This window comes from Arachis ipaensis, chromosome B09 (assembly GCF_000816755.2).
Source record: "Arachis ipaensis cultivar K30076 chromosome B09, Araip1.1, whole genome shotgun sequence".
Taxonomy (NCBI): domain Eukaryota; kingdom Viridiplantae; phylum Streptophyta; class Magnoliopsida; order Fabales; family Fabaceae; genus Arachis; species Arachis ipaensis.
Window position 1 is genome coordinate 63,565,652 of NC_029793.2, and position 1,028 is coordinate 63,566,679.

At 28.6% G+C, this 1,028-nt stretch overlaps 1 protein-coding gene across 1 annotated transcript in view; it reads left to right on the forward strand.

The window, feature by feature from the left end:
- The window catches only part of LOC107616570, a 2,546-nt gene extending 2,102 nt beyond the window's left edge, over positions 1-444 (forward strand). The window contains exon 6 of the mRNA XM_016318521.2: positions 203-444. Coding sequence (XP_016174007.1) covers positions 203-282 — 80 coding nt within the window. The 3' untranslated portion in view covers positions 283-444. The remainder of the gene's footprint in view (positions 1-202) is intronic.

Sequence of the window (1,028 nt, forward strand, 5' to 3'; positions counted from 1 at the left end):
GGCTTTAGAAAAAAAAAATATAATTTCTAAAAAGTAAAATTTTAAGAAAGATTCTAATAAATTAATTATTTAAAATTTGATTGAAACTCACTCATACTTTGGCTTATTAATTAAATAGACTTCACTAAATTTGCAAATTGCACAAAATTTCAAGAATTGAATCTGAAGCTTCGTTTCTTTTGGCGTTACTTTGTTCCTCCAGCAAGCTTAGTGGTTCCATGGGGAAGTTTGGGTTGGATAGTTACGTTGTTGATCTCCAGCGGTTTGGTTATGTGGAGCTAGGAATTTTGATGGGCCAGATTATTACTTTGTTGAGTTATTATTGTTGTATATGATTGGTGTCCACAATTTTTTTCCTTTTCTTTATTTATGTTGAATAATACACTAGTGATAGACTCATTGGTCAGTGGTTGTGTATTATAATAGTCGATTAATTGGTGATTATTTTGTGTGGGAATAAAGCCAGTGTGTTTAACTAAATTGTTATAATAACTTTTTAAATCACGCTTCTTTTTCTCCTCCTCCTCTTCCTCCTCCTCTTCCTTCTTCTTCTTCGTTATCGTTATCACTAATAATATCAACATTTTGCGAACATCTTTATTATTTCTGATTTTCTCTATTGCCATCATTAAATAATTTTGGTTCATTTATTAATTTATTTTGGTTCATTTGTGTATTAATTAATGTTCACTTGATACTACTGATAAATATTGACCAAGTTTTTTATTCCTTAAGTAATTTCGGTTTATTTCTTAGGTTAATTGAGATTCATTTGGATCCAAAAATGAATTCGATGTGTTTTTGTTAATGATTGAGCCTTTCTTTAGCAAAAAGAATGAAATTATTTATTATCACTTTATTCAATTGTATTAGATTTCATTCCGTTCCATTCAATTTGTCTTGAAAGCCATTCCAACCATTGGGACAAATTATTTATTGACAACATACCTAGACTGCAAATGAACCGAAAATATTATTAAAACAAAACCATTTTATAATACCAAATGAATTGAAGATTTGTCTATTAT